Here is a 27,866-nt window from a genome sequence, read left to right as displayed (position 1 = left end):
TTTTTTTTTTTTTTTTCCCCCAGGTGACTAGAAAAGTAATTTTCTTCAGACTTTCTCACTGAGGCCTTGTATTCCAGGTATCCTGTAATTATTTGTACTTATCCTGCACCTCTCCTGAATTATTCTCATCTTGTCATTCTTAGAATCCTGCTCTTCTTACAAGCTTGCACTTCATTGTTTTGTGATTGTGATGCAGCTATATATCCCATCTCATTTGTCAGTGCTAATTCCTTTGCATCTAGTAATTTCTGAAGCAATAAGGTTCTTTATATTCTTCAAGAATTAAAATACTTCTGTTATAAGGGACATATGTAGATCATCACGTCCAACTGCAGTAACTGTGTTATGCATAGCTTTCTCATCCAGTGCCTGAGTTAATGACTTCTTGTATTTTACCAACTGTCTTTTGAGTAGCTGGGGTATTTTGTTAGTAAAAACAAGTCTTGTCTGTGTTTGTCTGAGTACTTGATTCATCTGTATTTCCTTTGTTGTCTTCTCTATCTTCAATCTTAAGTTTGGTTCAGTCTCTTGTATTTTCTTGAATTTCAGAATAAATACACTGCTCTCAAAATGCAGTGTAGAGCTCCTTGCCATAGTTGTCCTTCATGAAAAGCTTTTTTCTTTCTGTCTTTTGATGCTGTTGCTGTTTCTTGTATAATCCTGTTGCAGTTTCATAGAATCATAGGATGGTTTGGGTTGGAATGGACCTTTAAGATCATCCAGTTCCAACCCCCTGCTATAGGCAGGGACACCTCCTTCTAGGTGAGGTTTCTCAAAGCCCATCTAGCCTGGTCTTGAATGCTTCCAGGGAAGGGGCATCTACAGCTTCTATGGGCAGCCCATTCTAGTGTCTCTTCTGCAATTACAACTGTCTAAATGTATAATTCTTTTCCCATGAATTCCCTCAAAAAATATTTTAATTGCTTTTAGCTGTTGCTAAGCAATTATTCTGAATAGCTTCAGAATCTCCGCATTTTTTGTCCATCTTTCATTTGCCAAACAGGATCTCTCAGCTGAAAAAAGTGAAACTTTTCTGGCTGTGCAGCCATTCGCTCACTTCCAATTTATGCATCTGCTCCTGCTTGGGTCTTTACACCTGACTAGGGGATTGAATAGGAAGCCAACTGTGTCCCTGACTGCATCAGCAATTTTCTAGAAAGTAAATATTTCTGATGTATTACAGCTCTGTCTGGAAATGTTTTTGCTGCTGTGTGTCTGGGCAGCATAGGGAAGGAGGGGCCTCTCTTGAAATCGTGTGGTATTGAAGCTTCCTAAAAGGCTTTAGAAAGTCAAGCAGTAACATTCACATGATTACTTCCAAAAGCGTTTGTGTTCTTCATAGAATGTATTTCAGAGCATGACTGAAGACGAGATTATCTTATGTTCTTAGTCTGTGTTCTCCAGATTAATGAGATGTTTGCTGCAGTTTCTCCACTGCAGCTTTTTTACCACTTTTAAGTTGCAGAGACATGAAACACGTTTCAGCAAAGAGATCTTTGCAAACAGGATCATATGCAGTTACATGCGGTAATCTGTCAGTCTGTTTGGTGGTACCCTGGCAACTTTATATAAATTTTACCAAGTAGGAAGCTCTTTTTAAGTGATGTTTGTTTGGTTTGGTTTGGGTTTGGTTTTCTTGCTGATTAGGATTTCTTTTGTGTAGTCACAGAACAATAACCTTTTGTTTAAAAAAAAGTAGAAACTAGAAGTGGTTAAGAATGGATTTGAAGGAGAACCTGACTTTATTCAAACTAGAAAGTACTTCCTTCTGAAAATTGAGTATACTGACTTCAGTGCACTACTTTTAACATCTTTTTGCATGTCTGTTCGAGAATCACAATGTGTTGTCAGTGTCAGTTGAGGGTAACTGTGAGCCGTAGAGTTGCCTTTAAAAGATTATGAGAGGGTTCAGACTGATGACTGAACTTCATGTAGAATAACCACTGCAGTAACCTTTGTGACTTAAGTAAGGTGATTTCTTTACAACTTCATAGAGTTGTGGGTGACCTTGGGTTTACTTATAAGAAGGAAGGCTGAGCAATTTTGAAAGGTGCCAGGTAACATGCAGCTGTGTGACTGGGGCTTTCCTGCGGTGGTAGAAGTGCAGGCTTTGAGAGTAGGACATTTGGGAAAGGTAATTCACGAGGAGTTTGCACATGCTCCTTCAATACCTTCATCATATTGCTTATGTTTCTTCTTGGTTGTGCCCTCTAATCCAGCTGATGCTGCAGGTGTTGGTTTGAGCAAGTGATTTTCCCATCCAGGCTGGTATAGGAAGAATTGTTTGACAGAGACCTAAAGAATTAGAGTTTTGGAGTGGGAGACAGAAGTGAAATAACACATTTTTACTTTTTTTTAGTCTTTTGAAGTATTCAGAGTATTGTGGGTGAAACTGACAGCTGTATTTTCTAGAATGCGTGTCAGGTGTGGAAGACCTGGGCTGTGATGTTATAGAGCTTGATACTGATGAGGCTGACCTCTCTAGGTCATGTGCTAAATGTATGTTGAAGGGATTTAACTGCACTTAAGAGGGCTTGCAGCCAAGAAAGCCGTCATGTCACTGCCTGGAGTCCTTCGGCTGTGGTGTTTTGCAGTCACTTAAATTGTGGTGTTTGCTCTGTCATCTCCAGCAATTCCCTTATGCTCATTTTCTTTCAACGTGTTTCTGACATTTAGTTCTTCATGGTGGGCATGGATTACTGATTTGAACTTGTTAACTAGAGAATCTGCTGTGCCTTGAAATGGTCTGATGGATTTCTTCTTCTTTTTGTTTCTATTTCCAGATTTCCCTGATGAGCCCTTTAAAATGTTTGTCTGCGTGTTGTTACTTTTACAGGCTACAAATGAAATCCATATTTCAGCTTTTCAACATGTTGGCTTACCTGAAATGTGATTTGTGTTGTTATTCCCTAACAATGTGTAAGAACCTAGTAAAAATAATTAATTGTATATTTTCTGAACCTTAAGGAAGAAAATGTGTTTTCTGCGCTATTGTTTACCAGTTCATTAAGCAGTTGTTTTTCTGTCACTAGAGTTTTCCTTTGATTTTCCGTTGATTTTTGCTGTTGAATTTTTGCTGTTTGGTTAAGTTTGTCTGTTTTGCATTTTTACCTCAACTTCGCTAGAGCAGATATTTGAGATTCATCTTGCTTTGTGCATGCTGGTGTTTGTTCCAATGCGCTTGGATGTTTATGCAGTGTCATCATTTCTGTGCTTGATAAAAGAATTGAGGACATAGTTTATCTGTCCAGTTTTCCTTTTTTTAAAGAAAAAAAAAAAATATTTCAGTGTTTCCGTTTGCAGTTGAATGCTGTCCCCTTGAGAGAATAATGTCTACTATATGCAGATTTGCCTACTCCTCTAAGTTGGGAGAAGTTGGGAGGATTGGCTGACACGCCTGAAGGTTGTGCTGCCATTCAGCGAGACCTGGACAGGCTGGAGAGCTGAGCAGAAAAAAACCGGATGAAGTTTAACAAAAGCAAGTGCAGAGTCTTGCATCTGGGGAGGAATAATTGCATGCACCAGTACAGGTTGGGGGATGAGCTGCTGGAGAGGAGCTCTGCGGAGAGGGACCTGGGTGTCCTGGTGGATGATAGGTTGGCCATGAGCCAGCAGTGTGCCCTTGTGGCCAAGAGGGCCAATGGCATCTTGGGGTGCATTAAAAAGAGCGTGGCCAGCAGGTCGAGGGAGGTGATCCTCCCCCTCTACTCCGCCCTGGTGCGGCCTCATCTGGAGTACTGCGTCCAGTTCTGGGCTCCTCAGTACAAAAAGGACAGGGATCTCTTGGAAAGAGTCCAGCGGAGGGCCACAAAGATGGTGAAGGGCCTGGAGCATCTCTCCTATGAGGTAAGGCTGAGTGAACTGGGTCTGTTCAGCCTTGAGAAAAGAAGACTGAGAGGGGACCTGATCCAGGTCTATAAGTATCTAAGGTGTGGGGGGCAGAATGGTGAGGCTGGACTCTTTTCAGTGGTGAATGGTGACAGGAAAAGGGGAAACAGCCAGAAACTGCAGCATAGGAAGTTCTGCACAAATGTGCGCAAGAACTTCTTTACGGTGAGGTGACAGAGCACTGGAACAGGCTGCCCAGGGAGGTGGTGGAGTCTCCTTCTCTGGAGATGTTCCAGACCTGCCTGGATGCCTACCTGTGCGACCTGCTGTAGGGAACCTGCTTTGGCAGGGGGGTTGGACTCGATGATCTCTGGAGGTCCCTTCCAACCCCTACAATTCTGTGATTCTGTGATTCTGTGACTGCACATCAGTATAACTGTGATTAAGAATTTTACTATTTGCTTCCAGGTTTTCTGACTTAATGCTTAATGTTTGTTCTGTACTCTAGCATCATGTCCAGGGACGCAAAAACATACTGCTACACTGTCAAGACTAATTTGAGCTATGCAAGGAAAGGCTTTTTTTACCCTTTGGTTTTTCCATAGCCTGCTTTTAAGAGCAATCATAGAACCACAGAATCACAGAGTGGCCAGGATTGGAAGGGACCTCAAGGATCATGAACATCCAACCCCCCTGCCACAGGCAGGGCCACCAGCCTCCACATTCAATACCAGACCAGGCTGCCCAGGGCCCCATCCAGTCTGGCCTTGAACATCTCCAGGGACGGGGCATCCACAGTCTCTCTGGGCAGCCTGTTCCAGAACCTTACCACTTTCATAGTAAAGAACGTCCCCCTGACATCCAGCCTAAATCTTCCCTCTCTCAACTTAAAATAATTTCCTCTTGTCCTGCTGTTATCTGCCTTCCAAGGGGTTGATTCCTCTCCTGTTTGTAGGCTCCCTTTAGGTATTGAAAGGCTGCAATGAGGTCACCCTGCAGCCTTCTTTTCTCCAGGCTGAACAAACCCAGCTCCCTCAGCCCCTCTTTGTAGTGGAGGTGCTCCAGTCCCCTGATCATCTTCGTGGCTCTCCTCTGGACCCTCTCCAACAGCTCTGTCTTTCTTGTACTGGGGGCTCCAGACCTGGACACAGTTCTCCAGATGGGGCCTCACAAGAGCAGAGTAGAGGGGGACAATCACCTCCCTGTCCCTGCTGGCCACCCCTCTTTTGATGGAGCCCAGGATCCCATTTGCTTTCTGAGCTGCAAGAGCACACTGCTGGCTCATGTTAAATTTTTCATCCATCAGGACCCCCAGGTCCTTCTCTGCCGAGCTGCTCTCAAGCACTGCTCCTTCCAGTCTGTGTGGATGCCTGGGATTCCTCTGGCCCAAGTGCAAAACTCTGCACTTTGCTGTGTTGAACCTCATCAGGTTCATGCAGGCCCACCTTTCCAGCCTCTCGAGGTCCCTCTGAATGCCATCCCTTCCTTCCTTCCACTGTGTCAACTGCACCACTCAGCTTGGTGTCCTCAGCAAACTTGCTGAGGGTGCACTCGATTCCATCATCGATGTCATTGATAAAGGTGTTGAAGAGCACCGGTCCCAGGACAGACCCCTGGGGGACGCCGCTCATTACCAGCCTCCACCTGGACACGGAGCCATTGATGACCACCCTCTGTCTGCAGCTTTTCAACCAGTTTCTTATCCATCTAGTGGTCCACCCATCAGATCCACATCTGTCCAATTTGGAGATAAGGATGTGGTGGGGGACCATGTCAAAGGCCTTGCTCAAGTCCAGGTAAATGACGTCGGTCGCCTTTCCCTTGTCCATCTGTGCTGTCACTCCATCGGCCTGTAGTTCCCCAGGTCCTCCTTGCTCCCTTTCTTGTAAATGGGAGTGATGTGACCCTTCCTACAGTCATCTGGGACCTCACCTGAATGGAATGTTTTGTGTGCTTTCCTCTGCACTCAAGCTTGGAGGTAGTGTGTCTACTACTGCTGTATTTCATATGTTTGTATCTCTGAGTAGTTTACAGTTATATTATTTGGGTTTACAAAGACATGTCCAAAGAGCAACATTGCAGGGATCATGAGATTCCTTCTCCTGTGGATGTTAAAGCTCTTGTGATGCTGGAGTTTGTCTCTGTGTTTCATCTTTGCTCCAGGAAACACTAAGCTGAAAAGTTTGCAGGAAATCCGGAAGGTTTGTTCCCCTCCAAGTGGAACTACTGTCAGGGAGTCAGGACATTACATCATTTGATCCATTCCTGCCCTCTCATTCACGATGTCCTGCAGCTCTTCCTATACGTGTTGAGATTTGTGTCTCATTTGATTAAAATAACCTTCATGTTAAGCACGTTGACTGTGCCTTACAAAATTCAAGAGCTTACTGTACCTGGGTTGCTCTGAAAGTAATGTCTCCTGATTATTTCCATGGAAACTGCAACGGATACAAAGAGCACAAATTGATACAAAGAATACTATTTGATAGAGCAAATCCTATTTTTCAGTCTTTTCGCTGTATTAGCTCTGAACAAAATGAACAAGAGCCTGTGTGCCGTGCTCATAAAAATCTCTACCAGAGGAGAGGACCCTCTGTTTCACAGCTGTGATGATAGTATCACTGCTGAAACATACCACCCACCACCTAATTATGCTCACATCCACTGTTTGGTCTCTGTAAATGTTCAACAAACATCAGTGAATATAAGTGGATGCCATTTTTTCTGTATGGGGGAATTCAGTTCCACCCCTTTCTTCACCTGCACTTTCATGTTAGGCTGCTTTCTGTCAGAGTGCTCCTCTGCTGCCACCTGTCACACAGCAACAACGTATAACAATATTTGTGGGAAGGTTCAACTTCTGTTACCGAACCACTAGCACCTGCCTTTGACATGGTCCAAGATAATAAAACAGGAAGCTTTACTGTTGGAGCAGCCCTTGTAATTTGGATTGTCTGTTTAGCTTCCAGCCTGATCTAAGGTTTGCATGTGTTCATTTCAGTTACTGTAGATTTGTGACCCACTGCTTATCTCTTTTAGAGATAATGATCTCTTATGATATGTGAAGTGGTTGTAATTTAGATACTTGAGCAAAATCTCATACTTCAGATTAGCTGAATGTTACTTAGTAAGTCAAAGACTAAATTAGTTTTATATGGAACTGATAATTTTCTCTAACTGGAGGTAATTCTGAAAAAGACGTAGGTGACAAGTTTTGGAGTTTTTTTTTTTTTGTTTGTTTGTTTGTTTTCCAACCAATTGATTCATTAATCAAGCTACATAAGAATTTTCTTTTTTTGAAGTGTTAATTTGTAGGTGTTGGCAAGAATTACATGGAAGTTGTTGTTGTCTGTTCCTAATCTGAATACAATTTCATGTTTTCTCCATTTTTCCCAAAGAAGATTTATATACTTAATAGTCCCGCTTGTAATACAGCTCACTACAAAAAATACAATTTCAGTGGTTGAAGAAATCAGTCTGCAAGGTCGAAGAGAGGATTGTTATCTGAGATAGGGATGTAGAAGCATGGTCTTTCATCTTTTAGGTTAAACTTTTTTTCACTGTTCCCATATGTATCAGATAGCATAGGTGCTTGACCTGTGGGCGGTTATCCTGTTCATATTGCTTGATGACATGCCAGCATAATCCTCGCTGACAATAAATAAGATCCGTTCAGCTGAAAAGCTATCTTTCTTGGTTTCTTAACGATGCGTGTAGAAAAGAAAAAGGATTCTCACAATACTTGAAAAAAGTAAGTACTATTAAAAGAAGACAGGCACCTTTGGCAAATTGGACATAATATTGAAAGGAAAATGCTGGCACAAGACCTAACCTGCTTCACAGACAAGTCTTTTCTACTTTTTTTGATCTTTTGTAAAGGTTCTTTGGATATCTTGTGTGAAAAAAAGTATTTTACTTTTAAGCATTAATCTAATGCTGTATTTTTCTCTCTTGCAAAAATGCAGTCTCTTTGATATCCTATTTGATTTCTTTGTGTGCAAAGTGGTAGGAATTTCACCTGAAGCGAAATCTTGGAAAAACCGAAAGAAGTGGAATATCACTGGAGCCTATCTAACTGCAGGAAGTACTTGGGAACAATAAGAGAGAAAAGTTTTAAGCTCACAGGAAAACTTCATTGCGTGTGAAACATTTTTCAGTCCATCAGTGATTGTTAAGCCAGAAAAAAGGCTGACGGATAAAATAAGAAAGAGTTTTGAGGAGTTTTGGGTGGAGTTTTTTCTAATGGTTAAGTATGACAAATAGATTCAATTCTGTGTGCCTGGCAGTGCTCCATCATTCTGGCTAAAACTGTATGGAAATGTGAAAGCGATGGAACATCTGGGGTAGTTGATAGAGTTGTGGGATGGTTTTGCTTTGTTTTGTTTTTTTTTTTAAGAATTCTACCCAGGCTGCTCTGAAGGCTCTGATTTGGGATTTGTGCAATTTTGAAGTTATTAGACTGTGCTGCAGCCTCATCTTGCCAACAGAATTAGTCATTTTATGGACTAGTCTGTCTGAGTAGTGACAGAATATGCTTTGGAGCCTGTAAACACATAAATAGGAAGAGTTGCTGTAGAGTTACAAGATGCAGATTTGTGGCTTCTGTTACATAGGAGGTCATGCATGATGGTTTTGGTCCCAGAACAGTCTGTGTGTATGCGCCTACTTTGCAGATGAGAGTGGGAGACATTTTCTCAGAGGACGTTAATTCAGGTAAGTGGTGAAATTGCCTTCCTCACAGTAACAGAGGTTGAGCACTGCTACAAAAGCTACGTTGTCAGTAACCATAACTGAAATGTTACACTTAGGTACCCTGATACATTAAAGGAGAATCTCCTAATAGGTGCTTTGATTGTGGTTGCCTTAACTTTGCAGTCTTGTAACTAGAAATGATGGATGCTACAGAGTTTCAGTGAACAGTTCTGATCTAAGGTACGTCAATCACAATCTGTTTCAACTGAATTAGGCTGTTGTGATTCCTTGAATATTTTTGGTGCCGCCAGATAAATGTTAGCCACTGTCTAATGTCTGCAGAAGATGAAATTCACAATACATTCAAGATTAAAAGATAAAATTTCTAAGTACACTTTTAAAAAGTTAGGAAGTTAGGTATGTTTTTCCCCTTTCTTCTTCAACAGCTATATTTTCTTAACAACTTACATAACTTTGTTTTGATTCTTTGTATTTGTTCATAAAAATGTATTTTTGGAACATTTTTTAAAAGGGAAAAATGTTGGTATGCATGCGAAGGAAATGAAAATAATTGCTTAAATAATAAACAGATATCCCTGGATCTCATGTCTTGTTTCAGGAGTGTGGAGTTCAAACACTAATGTGGAGTGTAAAGAAATGTTTAAATTCAAGAATTAAAAACAGTATGTCACTGGCAAAGTTTTGAAACTGAATGCCAGGTCTTCAGCTATAATACTTGTATCTGCATGAGTTGCAGAAGAGTTTCACATGAATCAATTCTTGCCTTGTTAATTTACCTTACATATAACGTGCCACATTTCCACTGAGCCTTCACCCTACCCTGCCCCACTTAGTTTCTCTAAGAAACTTCCTGATCTTCTGCATGTTTCTTTTCAGGCACATATTTACTCATGTGAACAGGTGCATTATATAGACATATGATGAATTTGCAGCAGGTAGTCAGTTCCAGTGTTTTAGCTGTAAGAGTTTTCATAGTAATAGACATCTAGTCAGGACGTCATGGAAGAATTCTTCTCTGCAAAATCGTTGAATAGCCAAAAAAGAAGTATACTTTAGAAGTGTACTTCAGTGACAAACATGAATGTAGGCCTGCCTTGAGCAACTCACTCTGACGAGTGCGGATGATAATTCATCCTTGCAAACTGCACAGGCTTTTTCGTTTTTTGTTTTTTGCCAATTCTCTTCATCTCCTTTTGGGCGCCCCCCCCCTGGATATTTGTCGCATTCCTCAAATTGATGAAAGACAGAAATGCAGAGGCTTTCAGAATTGGCAAAATCTAGTCACAGAGCTCAAAAGGCATGCAGTTTTTTTTCCCCAGCACTGACTGAGGTTCATTAATATTGTGTCTGCTGGAGACAGGTTTGTGAAACATTGCTTATATTTGCAGTGCTTTACTTTTAATTTCAGACCTTGGCTGTTAAGTATATGAGCTCAGGATCTGCAGAAGATTGGCATGGCTTTTAATGCTAGTGAAATACTACTGGAGAATAATGGCGTTTAAGCTTGGATGTCAGAAGAGAAAGACAGGATTGTAGAAAGGATGGTCCTTCACTGAAAAGAAATAAAAGGACAATGCAGAATAAGCTTAAATCCCTGGTAGTGTAGAATCCTTCTTACCTAGGTCTTATGGAACATATAAAGTGCATCATGTTCTCTCTTTATAAAACATAATAGAGCAAAATAATTAGGACTTAATTGCCTGGAAAGAAATGGTCATGTTATTGTACATTTCTTTCTAATAACTCCTGTCAGTAAGCAAAAAGGAGCCATTGATTCCCATGCTGTCTGTAAGCAAAAAAAGAAAAAAGAAAAAAATTAATAGTTGAGTGCCTAAATACTTTAATTTTAGGCTTGTACTTTTCGTCCTGTAAGCTTACCCACATGAAATGTTTTTTACATTACAATCGCACTTTTTAATTGCTACTTTTATCTGCTGTAATTGCAGTATTTGCTTGTCTGAGTATTATAAAAAGATTAGGAGACTATCATAGAAGTATTTTCAATGTGTTTATTTTTCTACTAAATCTAAGTAATTCTTTTCTAAGGAGAAGACAAAGTAACATATTTTCACAGAAATGTGAGACACCTGAAGCTTGAAGTAATTTTTATTTGAAAGGGAGTCAAAAGCACTGGGCAGTGAGGGAGGAACAGTAATTTAAAAGGAAGATGACTGCCACCGTACCTGTGTTTAGAAAATGTCTTGTTTGTGTTCTGTCTCCCTTATGACTCCAACATTCTGTCCCTTTTTCCTGTTGTTGTGTGTATTGCTTGACTTGACTTGTTGGAAGTTCTAGCTGTAAACTTTGAATAGGGAAGTGTACTTGGGTGACAGCCCTCAAGTTTTTGTTTGCTTGTTTGTTTGTTTTTAACTGGGAGAACGCTTCTGTATAATTACCATTATGTATGGTAAGCTTGTTTGCTTAGTGGATAGAAACTGAGGAATGTGGAAAGTTTTATGTTTTTGACGTAATATGTCTGGTTCCGATGTCCTTGATTTGGCAATACATTGGCAATGTGATCTGGTTAAGTTGATCAGCATCACCAGGGTTATTTTTTTCTTCAACTGAGGAGTTCAGGAAGCTGCAACTAAGTACAGTTCTCCTTTCCACCCCACCATGAATCTCCCTTGCTGAGTCTGTGCTGAGTCTGCTTGTTGTGAGATGTTTCTGAGGACCCAGCGAGGACTGTAATTAGTGAGACTCTTCAAGTTTGGTTCTGAGCTGCAGATGTGGAGAAATGCCAGCCTTCAGTAGGGTTTTAATTATGTCTGGGAACAGATTTAACGTGTAGTTGCCTTGGAGTACTAACAGAAATGTGCTTGTGCAGAAAGTAGGCTTCAGTCAAGGTCTTCCCCTGTGTGGGGGAATAAGACCCGTCTTGGTACTCACCTCTGGGACAAGTGACCTTTCTCACATCAGCCCTGTGGAGGAGCACAGGGGCACAGCTTCCCAAGGCACAGAAGCTGTTCCTATGTCAGACTAGATAAAAATTGGGGCAGCCTGGGACATCTCTAGTGGTGCTGGTCAAATGCAAGTAGGTGCTGGTCTAGTCAGACCAGCCTCTGGCAGCCAAAAATCTTGTATGGGATACCTTGTGGTGCATCTGCTCTGTTGCTGAGAAGTCATCACCATTCAAGAAGCTAGTGGAAGATATGCTTGTGTAATGTCCAGTTTGGCCATTTTTTTCTCTAATAGCTTCAGACGTAAATGGCATCCTTCCAAATGGTACTTAGGAGGGCAGTGAGGCTGCCTTTATGGTGTAGCACAGTGACAGAATTGTGAATCTATGAGAAGATGGAAGTAACAGATCAGTTTTCTTTCAAGCTTCTGGAGCTATTCTCTGTAGTTTTGGGTTTTTTAGGTCTTTTGTTGTTGTTGCTTTGTTCTGACTTGTTTTTGTTGGCAGTGGGTTTTGTTTTGTTTTACTGGGACTAAATCAGTTTATCCTCAGAATAGAAGAAACTGAAGGAGCTGCTAGTGCTGTTGCAGCTTATGTCTGAGATTGGTTGGGCTAAAATTGTAACAGAAAGTGTGGTAGAAGAGAAAGGTGTCTGTTTGGGGGATGATAAAAAACAATTAATTTTAACTGCTGTAACCTATGTTATACATTCCCACCTTCTCTCCCTTTGCATCTTTGTTGTTGTTCCATAGGTTTTTGTTTGTTTGTTTGTTTTTTGGTTTTTGGGTTTTTTTACTGAATACAGAAGTTGTATAGGTAGAAGCTCAAACCTTTTGAAGTTGCAAGTGTATTTAGTTAGTTAATTAATTTTGGTTAGCCTGGACCTTTGAGTAAAATCCTTCTATTAATGGGACTTTTCTGTTTCTCCACCAGGCAAGCTATCCAGTGCTTAAAAGCAGCTTCTTAATAATGTGGTCCAAGTATACATCATGTCCTTGAAGAGGAGCCTAGGGTTGTCAGCTAACAAGTGTTAATTCAGTTGTTTTTGAGTCTTTCACGCTTCTGAGTTGAAGGAGGGGGGTAGTGTAAAATCTGGTGTTTTCCATAGCTGATGTTATGGTTGCCAGGCAGTGGTACATTTTTATCTCCCTATTGCATGATAGATGGTAAGCACATTCTTTATCCTGTCTTTCCCACTGGCTTTCAGCTTAACTGAGATACAGGTCCTTCGATAGCAGTGAAATAAAGTTGTTGCTTTCTGTGAGGGTGTATCTGTTAGCTTGAAGCTCTGAGGCAATTGTGAGCTCCACGGAACAAATCCTTTCATGGATCGGATGATCCACAATCTAGTGGTTTCAGTTTCAGTGGTATTTCCATACCTTTTTGATGAGCCTTGGATTTGGGCAGATAAGAAACAGACTTTCTACCTCAAGAAGTGTTGTCTTGGTAACTGCTAGATTTGTTACAGATGCCTTTAAGAAGTAAATAATCTATTGCTTGGCAGTCCTAGGGACTTTTTAGTATTTCTACTCTAGCCTTTCTGTTTGCTTGAAACAATTGCCACTAGAAGTATTGTTCTTCTTGCTTCATTCAGCTGAAGGACACAATTAACTAAGAGACTGGTTCTAGCAGATCCTTCTTTTACTGAGGTCATCTCAGCGCTGTCAGAATGTTTCTGTGTACCTGACACAACGTGTGTCTTGTTCACATTAAGGAATTAACAAATCTAGTGTTTAAGTCACTTGAAAATTGCGCTTTCCACAACAAAATTGATAAAAATTGACTTTCCCTTCACACTGTAATTTCAAGTTATTAAATCAGAAGGACTAAATGACTCAGAATTTTTAACAGATGCAGAGTGTTTTGAATCTTAATTCTTGTCTGGCTTATTTTCTGTCTCCATTGCATCAAAGAATAGTTGTGCATGGTAGATATTTACATCTAGAGTATAACAACAATCAAGAATACACCTGAGTAAGATTGTCTCAGCCAGAAAGGTAGGATACTCTTTATTTGTGAACAGAGGAAGAAAATTCAAAAGCTAATTGGGTATCTTAGTTTTAATCTCGTTACGCAAGCATGGGCATACATATGAAGGTTGTGTCATTCTCTGCAGTTTACTGTATCGATCATGTTTGTTAGCTCTGCTTACAGATGCTTTGTATGTACGTGCTGTAGCATGTAAAAGGAGATGGAAGAGGTCTTGTGTTTGTTAGGTTGACTTAAGGATTTTTGTTTGTGTGCGTTTTGTTTGTTTTTAGCATAGATTGTCCCATTGTTTAAATAGACATATATAGTTTTCACTGCTATAAAAACGTCACAGTTGTGAAGATAACATCCTTTAATCTTTGAAGAGTTGCTGTTTTCCATTATGCTTTCTGAGACAGTTCTTCCCTATTTACACAGAAAGGAAAATATTGTAAATTACAAATAACCATGTGCCCAGATTCATTAAATGTTCATTTTTAATATCAGTACCTCTAACAGAGACTGAAATTAGTTTCCTATTCAACTATTGATCTTAGATGTCATTATGCTTTGACACTTTGTATATGGCTTTAACGTCTCTTTCTTATGTGGAAATTAATGCAATTAACAGATTATAAAGCTGTTAATTAAAGATTCAATCCATAGTACAACCAGAAATACAGATAGCTATAACCTGTCAGAGAATTGAAGCAGAGTAGAAAGAGTAAGTAACATTTCCTTAGCTTAGCTTTTAGAATAACAGTCTTACTTATGATGCTTTATTGTTCTGGTGGGTGAGAGCAGTCAGATTTCTTCTCTCAACCAGTTTCAAACTGGGATTTGTGTTTTTTTTTTTTCCTTTCTTGTAAGGATCTTTGGTTTGCTGCGTATAGTTTTTGTATTCTACTGCAGAGGTTGCCTGGGGTTCTTCTCAACATTTTTCTCTGATGCTTTTGGGTCTTAATACAGTTAACCTTTCTCTGGCGGCATATGGATACTTTCACATAGTCCCAGAGTCCTTTGTCTCTGTTTCTTGTACAAACAGAAGTTCAGTAGCAAAAGGTGATGGGAAGAATCTCTTTTATGAGCAGAACATTCTCTCCAGTGCCCTAAAGCTTCACCAGTGCTTGAGACCTCTTGTCTTTTTGTTTTGAACAGTTACTGAATAGTGTTCCTTGCACAAATTTAAAGTTTTGAATAAAATGAGGATTGCAGGAACATGGTGTGGTTGCAGTACTCTGTAACAAGTTTAGCAGGGAATTATGACATTTCCGAACTGCTGGGTACAGGTTTCTTTGGCTTCGATGTCAATTCAAATTAAAAGAGATGTGTAAGGACTGTTGTTAATGATGTGGAAATTGATTCTAAATCAGCCTAAATTAATTCCGTGTATTCAAGGAGATTATACCATTTGGGTCTGTGCTGACGCATATTCATCCCTTGCACCACAAAGTTTTACACTCTTTGTAAAAATCTGTAAAACTAGATTTAGAAATAGTGGAGAAATGAAATCCAGTGTGTGACTGACCTTTCAGTCAGTTAGGTGCATACTGCAGCTTGGTTCTTTGTTCCACACGAATCCCTGGAGTTAAGAATGTTTATTGCGTTATTTATATATATTAGTATATATATTAGCATATATATATACATACACTAATATTTATGTAATAGATGTAATTATCTGTCCCAAATAATTTTTACTATTTACTTATATTTCTACCAGAGACCTAAATCTGTTCATGGTTCTGTTCAAGTAGTTGAGTGTTCCTTTGGTCATAAATTTATGGTTTCTTCTTCCTCTGTTACATCCAAAGTTCAGTCTCTCATGCTTTCAGTTGTGGGGAGACCTGAATGGTAAGTCCCTGAATCTTGTGCCACAGAGCCTGGCTGGCTCCAGTTCTCATTTAGGCAATGGATTTTTTAGGTGCCATGGTTACTCAGCATGGGCCAGTGTACAACTATTTTATAGCAAGAATATTGCCTTTCTTCTAGGAATCTGCATATTCTTTTAGGCTAGTTGTGAAAAAAAATCTCTGCAGTAAGAAATCTTAGTCCAGAAATTTATGTAGCTTATTTTAATTAGTAAATGTGTCAAGTACTGAATGCAGCCTTTCCAGTCTTAATAGAGTAAGAGTAACATATTACCTGTTTATTTATTGATTAAGACTAAGACATATGGGCAACAAGCACATATTTACGTACGTGTGTACTGTAAGTGTTTCTGCATATAGGTAACTACAGCTGCGGTTTTCATTTTGTTTATTTCAGTGATATAGCTTGTATTTGGAGATGGGTATTTTTCAGTGCCTTGTCTTGAGCAAGAATAATCCTCCCCTAATCCCTGATGTGTTTTTGCGGGGAAGGAGTTTGGAAATCATGTACAATTGATGCAGTCCTTGGTACAGTTTAACGTATTGAAGCAATTTTAGATATAAAATAGGTTCAGTAACATAATTTGAATATGAATCCTGCACTGAAAACATTTTTTTGCTATGGCACTGTGACTAACTGAATATTACTCTCGTTGTGTATTTTTTCTTTCCAAGGCTTCCTCTGCTGCCTGGAGAGAAATGTGTGTGTGCTACCAAGTAGCATAGCTCCTGAGGGACTGAGAATCATGCTGTATTTAAATAAATATTACTTGTTGTCTTTTGTAAAGACCTGTACAAGTGAAATATTGGTGCATTGCTGGAGTACTTTATGAAATTCTGTGGAGAGTGCGCTGTGACAGCTTACACTCAGTGTGATGACTTTGCAAATTCAGCCTGAGGTCTCTCTGCTTCTAATGTGACTTGGGGTTGTGGGTAAACATGTTCAGGGAACAGCTGACTTCTAGGACAGACAAAGCTCTTTTTGCTTACAAGGTCACCACACATACTAATTTTTCTCTTAAAAACATTGTGTGAAATAAGAGGAAACAGTTATGACTTATATATATGAGAAAATTGATTAAAAAATGTATGTGTAAATAATCTGTTTCAGTGATGCAGACTGGGCCAGGTGGGGCTGGGATGCAACTCAGGGGTGGCCCCAGGTGTTCGTGGTGTGGAGCTGAGCTGGGGCAGCACTGCATCTGGGCAGAAGTGAGGGGCGGTGGGAATGGGATGTGGCCCCTCAGACGGGGAGGGCAGGGGCTGTGCTCACAGCATGAGACACACAGAATGAGCATGAGGGGAGCCATGAACCGACCAGAGGTGAAGCGTTGCTAGACCTGCTGCTCACCAACGCCGAGGAGATCATCAAAGGCGTCAAGGTTGGAGGCTGCCTGGGCTCCAGCGACCACGCCCTGGTTGAGTTTGTGATCTCAAGCGATGTGGGCCTGGCAAAGAGCAGGATCAGGACACTGAACTTTAGAAAAGCAGACTTCAAACTACTCAATGGATTGCTGGCCAAGATCCCCTGGCGCGCTGCCCTCAAAGACAAGGATGTTGAGGAGAGCTGGCGGCTCTTCAAAGATGCCCTCCTGGAAGCACAAGAGGTCTCCATTCCTCTGAATAAGAAAGTGGGCAGGCGAGGTAGGAAACCGGCATGGCTCAGCAAGGACCTGCTGAGAGAACTGAGGGCGAAGAAAGGGGTGTACAAGCTCTGGAAACAAGGCTGTGTCACCTGGGAAGAGTACAGGAATGCCGTCCGGACTTGCAGACGTGGGATCAGGGAAGCCAAGGCGCAGGCAGAACTGAACTTGGCAAGGGACGTGAAAAACAATAAGAAAACCTTCTACAGGTACATTGGCCAGAAGAGACAGGCCAAAACGGGTGTACCTACTTTGGTAAATTTAAAAGGAGAACTGGCTTCAACAGATGAAGAGAAAGCTGAGGTGCTGAATGAGTTCTTCACCTCGGTCTTCACTGGTGGCCAGGATTCTAGTCTTTTTCATGTCCCTGAACCCTGCATCCCCAAACCTCTGTGTGGGGACCGAGGAGGTAAATCCCTCCCCACTGTAAGGGCAGAGCAAGTCCGAGAGTGCCTCCTTAGACTGAATGAATACAAGTCTATGGGGCCAGATGGCGTGCATCCCAGGGTCCTGAAGGAGCTGGCTGAGGTGGTTGCCGAGCCGCTCTCCATCATATTTGAGAAGTCGTGGCTGTCAGGTGAGGTCCCGGATGACTGGAGGAAGGGTCACGTCACTCCCATATACAAGAAGGGGAGCAGGGAGGACCCGGGGAACTACAGGCCAGTGAGTCTCACCTCCGTGCCTGGGAAGATCATGGAACAGATCCTCCTGGACAACATGCTCGATCACATAAAGAATGAGCATGTGATCCGAGACAGCCAGCATGGCTTCACCAAAGGAAGGTCATGCCTAACTAATCTTGTGGCCTTCTATGATGGAGTGACGGCATTGGTGGACGAAGGGAAGGCGACCGATGTCATTTACCTGGACCTGAGCAAGGCCTTTGACATGGTCCCCTACCACATCCTCATCTCCAAATTGGAGGGAAGTGGATTTGATGGGTGGACGACCCGATGGATAAGCAATTGGTTGAAAGGCCGCAGACAGAGGGTGGTGGTCAATGGCTCTATGTCCAGGTGGAGGCCGGTAACAAGTGGTGTCCCCCAAGGGTCTGTCTTGGGACCGGTGCTCTTTAACATCTTTATTAATGACATCGATGAGGGAATTGAGTGCACCCTCAGCAAGTTTGCTGACGACACCAAGCTGAGTGATGCGGTTGATACGGTGGAAGGAAGGGATGCCATTCAGAGGGACCTCGACAGGCTGGAGGGCTGGGCTCGGATGAACCTAATGAGGTTCAACACTGCAAAGTGCAAGGTTTTGCATTTGGGCCGGAAGAACCCCAGGCACCCGTACAGGCTGGGAGGAGTGGTCCTTGAGAGCAGCTCGGCAGAGAAGGACCTGGGGGTCCTGATGGACGAGAGACTGAACATGAGCCAGCAGTGCGCTCTGGCAGCTCGAAAGGCAAATAGGATCCTGGGCTCCATCAGGAGAGGGGTGGTCAGCAGGGACAGGGAGGTGATTGTCCCTCTCTACTCGGCTCTTGTGAGGCCGCATCTGGAGTACTGTGTCCAGGTGTGGAGCCCTCAGTACAAGAAAGACATTGAGATTTTGGAAAGGGTCCAGAGGAGGGCGACTAAGATGATCAGGGGGCTGGAGCACCTACCCTATGAGGACAAGCTGAGGGAGTTGGGCTTGTTCAGCCTGGAGAAGAGAAGGCTGCGGGGTGACCTCATTGCAGCCTATCAATACCTGAAGGGAACCTACACCCACGAGGGGAGTAAACTCTTCAAAAGGGCTGACAACAGCAGGACTAGGGGAAATGGATCCAAGTTGAAGGAGGGAAGATTTAGGTTGGATGTTAGGGGGAAGTTCTTTACAGAGAGAGTGGTGAGGTGCTGGAACGGGCTGCCCAGGGAGGTTGTGGATGCCCCGTCCTTGGATGTGTTTAAGGCCAGGTTGGACGGGGTCCTGGGCAACCTGATCTGAATGTGTATGTTTGGTGGCCCTGCTAGGCAGGGGGGTTGGAACTACATGATCCTTGAGGTCCCTTCCAACCCGGGTGATTCTGTGATTCTGTGAGGGGAGGGCAAGCCTTGGGGCTGTGGTGCTGTAGACTGTGCCCTATGAGGGGAGGCTGCATGGTGGGACTGTTTCAGCTGGGAGAAGGGGCTGCTTTGGGGGCACCCTAAGATACTCTTATGAAGTAAACATGCATAAGAAGGCAAGTGATTATACAGATGAATGATTGAAACAAATAATCAAATTGGAATCTCGTATTTTTACCTTATTGGAAATTTTTTCCTGAACATTAATGTGGTAGTCTTGTTTCCAGATGATAGCATAGCCTTTGCTGGTATTTTAAATATTCTTTAATGTAAAGTAGCAAGAGAAAATTCTCAAGCAGTTTAATACTGTTGCATGAAAAATATGTGGAGATGTTTAATTTTTCTTTTTTGTGGGCAATGAGGTAGTTTAACCTTCAGGAAGAAGCTGGTTGCACTAGTAATCAACCTCTGATTTCTCTGTTCTGGAGACAGATTCATCCATCAAGTCTTGAGTGCAGAGCTGAGTGCTCAGAAAGCACTTTCCTGTATATGTGTGATTACTGAAGCACAGCTGCTGTTCCGGGCAATTAATGGGAGAGTATGATACATTTCAGATGAGTGCTTTGTCTTTATTTCCCGGGTCAGATGACCTTTTTTGCTTATATTCTCTTCTGTCTATGGCATTTTGTTTAGGGTATTGATTTCTGTTTGCTTGTAGGAGATGAAGTGCTCTTGGAAGGCCTAGTGAGAAAAATCAGGAAAAATCAGAAAAATAATATTTTAGTAGTCTTCAACTTCTACATAGGAAAACAGATCTAGTTAAACATCTATCTTATTATTTAAATAGGTGATTTAAAGACTGGTTGTTAGGTAGTTGAATGGATATACTTAGATGCTTGGTTCTCACTGAAGATTATTGGGACTTCTGTTCAGATCCCCAGGTTAGTGAATCAATTTCAGTGCTTTTTGAAATATTCAATTTTTTTCCCCCAAAGTTAAAACGTAAAACTTAATTAACCGAGTAAGTACAACCAGAATAGGACCTTCCTTGGGAGAAAGCTTAAAAGTGAAACAGTTTTCTCATTCCCTCAAAAGACATAACCTGGAAATTTCAGTATATGAAATTAGTCTGAGATCATTCTTTAGTAAGTGAAAGAATTTTACTGTGGAAGCATCCATTTTGGGTAAAGAAAATGTTGAGGCTTTTGGGTGGTCATTAGAATTTTTTGTATCGTCTGTAATCCCTCTAATTTGTTTCATACATCTGTATCTGTCCACAATGCTATCTCTCCATAGTAAGCTAGTGTGTTGCATTCTCCTATTAAGATTCATAAAATTGAATCATGTATTTTCAGGTACTATTGGAAATTTGGTTGTCCTAAAGCACATTTTGTCATCTGGAATTTTTCCTTCTCTTCTAACTTACTGTCTACATTCAGTTGAAGGTGTGCTGGGATATATGTGTTAAAGATTTCAGAAAGTTGGTCGTTCTCCTGTGTTTTTGCGTAGCTTCATTTCTTTCTGCAATACTGCCTTTTCTCTGTGAAGGATACTTAAACATGAGTTTGCAACATACTTAAATAAAAATTAGTAAGTTATCCTCTATTCTGTCCAAATTAAGGGATAGGAAATCTTTTTTGGGATGAACTTTTCAAGGGGCTGTTACACATCAGCATCTTCACTGTTTTTATGGGCTTGGAATTGAAAGTGCTGGAGAGCTTTTGTTCTTATTTCCTTAAATAGCAGTTTCTTATTCTGTGCTGGGGGCAGAGGAATGCTTGCTTTGGTAGTTTTGACACACATCTGTCCATTCTTTCCAGCAAACCTTAGAAGCAAAAGGCCTTATCTTGTCACTGAAAGTTTCTTACTTGGGTATCTTCGTTAGATGGAGAAAGCAAACTGAGTTTCCTCGTAGTTATTTTGTAACAATATTAATTTGTATAGAAAATCTTTACCTGTTCAATTCATGTGATACATTAACTATTACTTTGAAAATTCAATTTTGATATTAAGATATGCTATACTTCTTCCTCCCTTGTGAAGGAGATAAAAAGTCAAATTTTAGAGCTGAAACACAGTGTGCCAGGTTTGCAAGAATTACGCACAGACTGTTTCTGAAAATGAGATTAGTCTGGAACAAGGGCAGTGTTCTATTTTGCTCCCTTACTTCCTTATTTATGTAAGAATTCTTAAGTTTTAGACTAAAGCAGTAGGTGTGGCTAAGACAAGACAAGGAGGAGTATTTGCTCATCTGAAAGCTGATCCCATTAGATTTCCCTGCAGCTGCAATGCAAGTGGTTCCCATCTAGCTTTTCCTGCCTGTCAAATTCTCTGACAGAGGGCAGCTGAAATTGGTATTGTTTTCTTGTCAGTATTTCCAATGCTCATTCATGGAGCTTGTTTATTCAGCTATTTGCCATCGAAACCTCTCTGCCTGTACTCGGGGGATTGACTTCAACTTCTATTTTACATTAATTTTAATTTTTTAATTAGTATTTGGTACATGGTTTTATAGATCTTTGAAGTTTAAAGTATTCCAACAATAAAACACAGGCTGAAGCTGTATTTTACCCACAGACATACAGTTTAACTTAGAATTCTGGAGATGTCCTTTTCATGACACTACATTTTAAAATGTAGGGTAAGGTTCAGAATAGCTGAAGCTATTATGTGCAAATGAAACCTTCTGAGGTAGATAAGCCTGCTTGCTCTAAGAAACTCTCATACTTTAAACTGTATTCTTATGGGTTTTTCCTGTTTCTGTGGGCTTTATTGTTGGCAGACATCTCTAGTGTTTGTATCATCTTTTGAGGCTTTTAATCAGTCAGCAAGGCTAACATGCCTTGCTAGTCTCACTGTGGTCAGGTTATGAGAATTAGTAATGCTGCTTCATGTTACAGGAAAGATATTTGGTGCAGGAGTCATCATCCATCTTAGATAATTTTAGATAGATTCCATGAAGATATCTATGTTGAATGTAGCTGTCATATGCTTCCCTAGGAGAAGAAACGGGTTTCTTCAGATGCACGCTGAGTCTCCCTTTTTATCTCTGCTGATCTCAGAAGTTAGGGTGGTCAGCTCAGCTGGAGATACCCCATTAGAGAAATGTGGTCTGCATAGGTGTCATGTATCTTACCAATTGCAGACTGCAGTGGTAGGACTAAATTTACCATTTTACATTATTACATTCTTCCTTTATGCAGAGATAGTAAGCTCCAGATAAAGTGGTGGAATATTTCTGTCATACCTCTACAATGTTAGAGCCCCTGGCAATTATTGGTTTTTCTAATGCATGCCTTTCAATGTCATTTAAATGCTACAGCAGTCCATAGAAGGTGCTCCAAGGAGCTGCTTGGAAATGATTCTTCTGCAGAGAATTTGTTGGTAAAAGTGGGAAGTGCACTACCCAAGAGAATCATGGTTTGTTCGTGCTTTTGGAGAGTATTTCTACAGCAGGTTGTACTGTAGTACTGGCTGTCCTCTGACTTCAGAGCTGATGGAATCAGAAGTTTATCTGCTGGGAATGGAAGGGTGCCATTTATTGCTTCTGTTCATTGTCTCCACTTTTTCTTAGAGTAACTTCATAGTTTGTTGCTTTTTTTCTTTTCTTTCCAGCTGTGATTGACAAAATGTCAATAGAGTAAGTGACCTACCCACCAGAACTTGCCATGAATCATTTGGTTGGACCGCCTGATGGGGAGGTAAGTGAAGAGCCAGCAAGTGGAGCAGTGAATGAGTCAGTAGAAGCTGACTTGGAGCACTCACAGGTGGAAGAGGAGCAGCGGTATGCAACTCACTATCCAAGGCATACAAACAGCAGCCAAGGGGGCCTGCCTGGGCAGGAGGAGGAAGGGATGTTAGCTCGGTCAGCCAGCACTGAGAGTGGCTTCCACAATCATACAGATACTGCAGAAGGGGATGTGATAGCCACAGTGGAGGATAGTTACGACACAGAGAGAGTTCAGGAGAATGAAGATGAGAGTGCATATGCAGTGCAGTATAGGCCTGAGTCTGAGGAATACACAGAGAATGCTGAGGCTGAGCATGGTGAGGCCATTCATAACCGAACACTGCCCAATCACTTACACTTCCATTCCATCGAGCATGAGGAAGCCATGAACGCAGCCTACTCGGGTTATGTCTACACACATCGACTATTCCACCGAGGGGAGGATGAGCAGTATGCTGAGCCTTACGCTGACTATGGACTGCAGGAGCATGTGTATGAGGAGATAGGGGATACACCAGACCTTGATGCTAGGGAGGGGATCCAGCTGTATGAGCGGGAAAGGGAGGAGGCTGACAATTACCGCAAGGAGGCCCTTGGTGCCCGCCTTCACCATTATGATGAGCGGTCTGATGGAGAGTCTGACAGCCCAGAAAAGGAGGCAGAGTTTGCACCCTACCCAAGGATGGATAGTTATGAACAAGAGGAGGACATTGATCAGATTGTGGCAGAGGTGAAGCAGAGCATGAGCTCCCAAAGCTTGGACAAGGCAGCTGAAGACATGCCAGAAGCCGAGCAGAGTTTGGAGCATGCTCATGCTCTTCCTGGTGGGGGGCATGAAAGCAATGGCCAGCTCCCACCTGGTTCTCGAGTTACATCCAGCTCGGGAGAAACTGTGCAGAGGTACAGCAAGGAAAAGAGAGATGCAATTTCACTAGCCATTAAGGATATTAAAGAGGCTATTGAGGAAGTGAAGACAAGAACCATCCGTTCTCCTTATACTCCCGATGAACCGAAAGAGCCTATCTGGGTGATGCGGCAGGACATCAGCCCGACTAGGGATTCTGACGACCAGAGGCCACTAGATGGAGATGTGAGTACACAAAGCTTTCAATTCTCAATTACGTATTTCTTCATGTGTTTCTTTAGTAGTAGCATACATTGCAGTGAGAGAGGGTGGACTTTGTTCATGTTCTGGGACATGTTCTTCAGCAAATTATGCAGTGCTTTACTTATTTAAGATATGTACTCTAGAGGGATTATAAAAGGTAAACATGTATATATGTGTGTTGTAAGTGGGCCAAAATTTTCTTGTTGAAATACTTCTGACCCCAGTTAAGCTAGTAAGGGATTTGACACACAAAGTTCTTCACTTTTTTTGCTCCTGAAGCAAATGCTTTTCAATTTTTCATCACCATGGGATATTTACAGTAGCTCTGAACGCTGTCTTATATAATTTAGCCTTTCATTTTTCTGTTAATTCTAGGTTTCTAAGTCTCAATAGCAATATTAACAGTTCCATCAAAATATATAAATTTTATATGTGATGATGTCACATATCCAGATTCCAGAAAAGCTTCACTGGCTTTGGCCTCCTGCATTCTCTAGAACTGTGCTTTGATCTTCAGTATATTAACACTGTAAAATGTATTTGATCTCCATCAGTGTAAGTATCAAAGACCATTGAGATATACAGTATGAACATTTCTCAAATTCTTTACTTCTGGCATGACGTTTAACTTGAATCAGAATTAATTCACAGTCTGTGGTTCCTGTGGCTTATATAATAATATTTACCTGAAATTTCATGTGTTTTCTGTATTTCTAGTAAAATAAACTCATAAACATCTGTTAACTGTGTTAAATTTATGCCTGTGAAAATAGCTGGGATACTAAACCTACCAGGCAAAAACAATTTCTGAAGCAGTCCCATGCTATTAGTTCAAGAATAATTGCGCTGCACTGCAAACATCTGCTCCATCCTCTTCATTGCTGTTGAATCATCTTTCTGTGTTTTGTTTTTTTGGAAAAAATTTTTTGGGTTTTTTTTTTTTTTTTTTTTTTTTTTTTGGCCTTCTCAGCTAAATTACTCTAAAATTCTAGGATTGTGTCAGAATTGTCCAGAACACCTCAGGCTCAGAAAAGAGAATTCAATTGGTGAAAAAAGATCACATGTTGTATAGATATACTGCATTCTTCTGTTTTTCTTTCTTTTTTTTTTTTTTAATCTGTTTTCCAAACTATGAATGCTAGTTTTCTACAAATGAGAAGATATTTTTGGAACATGGGATTGAAGTAGCTTTCAGATTTTATTATATGTTAGAAACATATAGTGATAAGTGTGTTTGAGTTTGTTTTTGTTTCTTCACATTTTCCTTGAAATTTTTAATGAAACCAAAATAAATAACACTGCAAAAACTATTCCTACTAATATTTTTTTTACATTAAGTAAGTTACAGAATTGATTAGCGGTCTTTTGAAGGCTAAAGGAACATTCTCAGATTGTTCTGTAAAAGAGAACGAGTATCTTTAATATAAAAAATTTCCAAAAGCTTTCATTAATTCTCTGCTGTTGTTTGAATATGGATTACATTACTCTTTTGCTGTACATTTTGATCCTTGGACTGTATCTTCCAGTGCTGTCTTTTTCTGCGAAGGTCAGAGAACATTCTATTGGTTCCTGACTGATCGTAACAGCCAGAATGAGTGATATTCTCAGCAAGACTAAGTTGTGTATCCATGGTGAATCCTTTCTGAGGGTGTGCTCGCTGATCTCTTAAGTATCAGTACACTTTGCAGAATTTGATTTTCCAGGTATTCTGGTAGGTGTATTCATACAGTAGTTGAAACAGATTTCTATCAGTCTCCCTCAATATTGGTATCTATATTGAAGTACTTTGGTGTTTCAGTTTTGCACCAATTCAGTAGTTTTCGTTGTCTGACAGGTAGGAACCTGACTGAGATTTTAAGTTCCAACTACAGTTAAAACAGTGATGTGTAGTGATAAGTATAACTCTGTGCAAAGTTAAATGGTGGTTGTAGTCTGTACAGACTGTACAGGCAGTCTGTGCTCTTGGAAAGAGAAAGTAAGTCGAATAATGGTTTAGAAGATCTGTAGCAGATTGGGGGAAGTCTGTATTGCAGAAGAAGAATATAGTACAGGACTTGGGAGTGGATGGGGATTTTGTTTCTAATTTAAGATTGTATGGTGTATGCTTTAGTAGACTCTTCACATCATATTTCAGCTCATACTGTTCTGAACAGCTTGTTTTCTTAAACAGAGCATTTCTATGATTTCATAGCAGTAAATTGAACAAAATTGTGTTAATGCTGACTAAGTGACTGTGAGTGATCAGAGTGAAAATGTAGCCAAAGCCTGTTTATCTGGATGTAGATTTTCCTTCTCCATTTGGAAGGAAGAGAAACAGGATCCTCAAACACAAGCTTTTCAGTGTAATCAAGTCTATGCCAGAGATGTAACTCAATCTGACTACTAATATTTGGTTTTGATATAAGAAGGAATGACAGAGGCAGTGCAGACATGCTTTTCTTTGCCTAGAAGTACCATGGACCATCAGATGATGCAAATTATTTTATTGCCTTCATTATTTTGGAAGGTCTGCTTTGAAAATTGTCCTCACGTTGCTTTTTTTTTTTTTAACAAAACTGTTTTGCTTTTAGAGGTAATACTTGCTTGGAAATACTTGTAATCATTCTGTACAGTTAATCATGTGATACTGAAACTGGTAGACTCCATTTTAGAGCTAAGTAATGGTCACTTTTTGCTTAGCAAGGAGCTCTTCGAGAGAGCGATTCAGCTGGAGAGTCAGGAGAATGGTTTCCAGTTGAGAGTCATTAAATATGACAAACTCTTTTCCTTTTTTTCACAACAAAGTCACTCCTTAGTTCTGAGCATTTAGATGATAATTTCGTAGAAGAATGTGTGGACGAAGATGATTTTGTACTGCCCAGAGACTATTTTGAGAAGCTAGAAACCAAGAAGTTTTCGGCTAGCCTGCAGCTGGATATATTTTGGTACTTAGGAAAGATTTATGCAGTAAACATCTGAAGAATACAGATCACTTGAGTAAAAGTCTGTTTGTTCTTAAGAAGCCATGTTTCCACATTTACTTAATATTTAATCTGCCAGGAATTTCAGACACTCCTTTCTATTTCTCCCCACATGTATTGTATGTATACAAAGAATGAAAACTGCTCAACAGCCATGAGAAGTTCTACTGCAATAAATGGGTAGTATGGTGATGTCAAAGGTAGACAGCAGACTTGTGTGAATAAATAAATAGGGTAACCAACTATCTGCAACTATCTATTAAACAATAGAGACTTTTTGCTGTGGTGATCTTGTGCACCTTCTTTAGTGATGCTTTCTCTTAGGTAGTGCAGTAACAGTTAAAGCTGCTCAGCTGTGAGAAATGTGACATCAGAAAACTGACCCATGGAAAAGAGCTGTGAAGCTGCAGTTAGGTTAAGTCAGTGTGAAACTGGAGATACTCTGTTCATAGCTACTAAACAGTACTTATAGCTGGAGGCCAGTGTGAAGCTTATGGTCTGCCTACATATCCCCTAAAGGGATACTGTTCTCAATTCCTACAGTTATCTCCATGGAAGGGAATGCCTGTACTTCATTTAGGTAGCTCAGGCTTATTACTCTTTTCAGATTCTCCATTAGAAAATTGTTGTTGGTACAACTAGCCAAGCATAGGAATTACAGTGCTTAAAGATCAGTGTAGAAGAAAGTGTTTGCAGTGCGTGGATGCAGAGTAGACAAAGAAATAATAGTTCTTCGTAGGAGATACCTCAGAATAAGGTGGAGTATTCTGGTATAAATTGTACAAAAGGTCTGAAAATAATTTAAAATGTCAGCTGTGATAATAGTGGCTTTTTATGTTGTGAAAAGATAGGGGCCTGATGAGAAATTCACCAAAAGGCCCAAACACTCAAGTAGATCTTCTTTTGGCTGGGATTTAAGGAATATTTCTGTCTTCTCATGACCAAAGAATAGAGTCAGATTACCTACTTTATTTCCTCCACTATCAGGAGAAAACAGTGGTTTACTGAGGTCTGTTATTTATTAAATTATAGATCTTAAAACTGTTTCGTTGACCTGCAAGGAATGTTTTATTGCTGTGTTCTGAGACTTCAGTTTTGTAAAGATCCCTCAATGGTGGCCACAGTCTCTGTTTCTCTGCAGACACTTGAGATGGTGAT

The 27,866-nt window shown here is 40.8% G+C and overlaps 2 protein-coding genes across 5 annotated transcripts in view; both read left to right on the top strand.

Moving 5' to 3' along the window:
* PTAR1 (protein prenyltransferase alpha subunit repeat containing 1) overlaps nt 1-22,570 on the top strand; it is a 99,512-nt gene extending 76,942 nt beyond the window's left edge. Inside the window, exon 6 of one of the 2 annotated variants that reach the window (XM_042826781.1) lies at nt 22,526-22,570. In XM_042826781.1, coding sequence (XP_042682715.1) covers nt 22,526-22,531 — 6 coding nt within the window. In that variant the 3' untranslated portion in view covers nt 22,532-22,570. Of the gene's footprint in view, nt 1-2,783; nt 3,047-22,525 lie in introns of those variants that run through there. The other variant, XM_042826777.1, reaches the window with a different exon arrangement.
* The window catches only part of APBA1 (amyloid beta precursor protein binding family A member 1), an 82,685-nt gene that overhangs the window by 27,403 nt on the left and 27,416 nt on the right, over nt 1-27,866 (top strand). For 2 of the 3 annotated variants that reach the window (XM_042826775.1, XM_042826773.1), the window contains exon 2: nt 22,526-23,730. In XM_042826775.1, the coding sequence (XP_042682709.1) occupies nt 22,579-23,730 (1,152 nt within the window). In that variant the 5' untranslated portion in view covers nt 22,526-22,578. Of the gene's footprint in view, nt 1-1,926; nt 2,135-22,525; nt 23,731-27,866 lie in introns of those variants that run through there. The other variant, XM_042826774.1, reaches the window with a different exon arrangement.

Source organism: Centrocercus urophasianus, unplaced genomic scaffold (assembly GCF_019232065.1).
Source record: "Centrocercus urophasianus isolate 14NV4802_14NV808 unplaced genomic scaffold, USGS_Curo_1.0 seq_27, whole genome shotgun sequence".
NCBI classification, from domain to species: Eukaryota; Metazoa; Chordata; class Aves; order Galliformes; family Phasianidae; genus Centrocercus; species Centrocercus urophasianus.
Note: the sequence above shows the minus strand (reverse complement) of the source record. Positions and strands in the feature narration are given on the sequence as shown.